The 850-nt window shown below is 37.1% G+C and overlaps 1 protein-coding gene across 1 annotated transcript in view; it reads right to left on the minus strand.

Annotated features, from left to right (window-relative positions):
• The window catches only part of EPB41L4A (erythrocyte membrane protein band 4.1 like 4A), an 89,301-nt gene that overhangs the window by 58,971 nt on the left and 29,480 nt on the right, over positions 1 to 850 (minus strand). The window contains exon 7 of the mRNA XM_009648646.1: positions 777 to 850. This exon is cut by the window's right edge and continues 20 nt beyond it. Within this exon, the coding sequence (XP_009646941.1) occupies positions 777 to 850 (74 nt within the window). The remainder of the gene's footprint in view (positions 1 to 776) is intronic.

Raw genomic sequence — 850 nt, forward strand, 5'->3', positions numbered from 1 at the left:
TTCTTTATTTTCTTTCAAGTAATTTTACAAAGTACTGACATCTAACTCAGTGAACTATCTGCATTACAACTCCCCATTTAACTTCTGATTTTCTTTTATTCAAAAAAACCTGCCACAAGCGCAATTATTCAAACAAGATAGAAAGATGTTTCCACCAGGAGTACATAGCCTCCAGGTGATAACTTGGATCCAATCCCAACATACATGCTGTTTTAAAAAACAAGTGCAGGGTTTTGCTGAGGCAGTACTGACAACTTGCAATGCTGCATGATACAGCAGAGGAAAAGATGGAGACATACTCTGGATCTTTAGCAAGACCTTCACAACAAGTATTAAGAAAACCAAGACCAGCTGCTGCTACTTCACCCTAGTATTGGCAATGGTATTGAGAAGGCTTCAGGACACACTTGCTGTTGTTTACCCAAGAATAGTGCGCAAATTCTTGTGTCTAAGACAAAGGTTGTAACCCTCTCTCATCTCTCCTGATACCTGTACTAATTACTTATTATTTATCTGAATTTTTTTTTCAGAGTATAACTGAATGTCTTTTATAGGTGTAATACAATCACAGCCTTTCATCTGAAAACCATAAGGCTTCTGCATGTATGAATGAATGCCCTCAGTCTGTAAATATGTCTCCCTTTGCATTTCTTAAGTACAGCATTTCCTTTAAAGTTATTCTGTGGTGACTAAACTATATAGATACTCTCCCCTTCATTAGACCAGGAAAATTTTTTTCATTGTTACCAAGTCTAAAATATTTAAACAATACTTACATAAACAGGATGGAGATCCACTCCATACATTTCCAGGGATTTGGCCACCCCTAAGTAGTTCACTTCTGCCTCAG

The sequence above is a fragment of the Egretta garzetta genome, unplaced genomic scaffold (assembly GCF_000687185.1).
Source record: "Egretta garzetta isolate BGI_Z169 unplaced genomic scaffold, ASM68718v1 scaffold271, whole genome shotgun sequence".
Taxonomy (NCBI): Eukaryota; Metazoa; Chordata; class Aves; order Pelecaniformes; family Ardeidae; genus Egretta; species Egretta garzetta.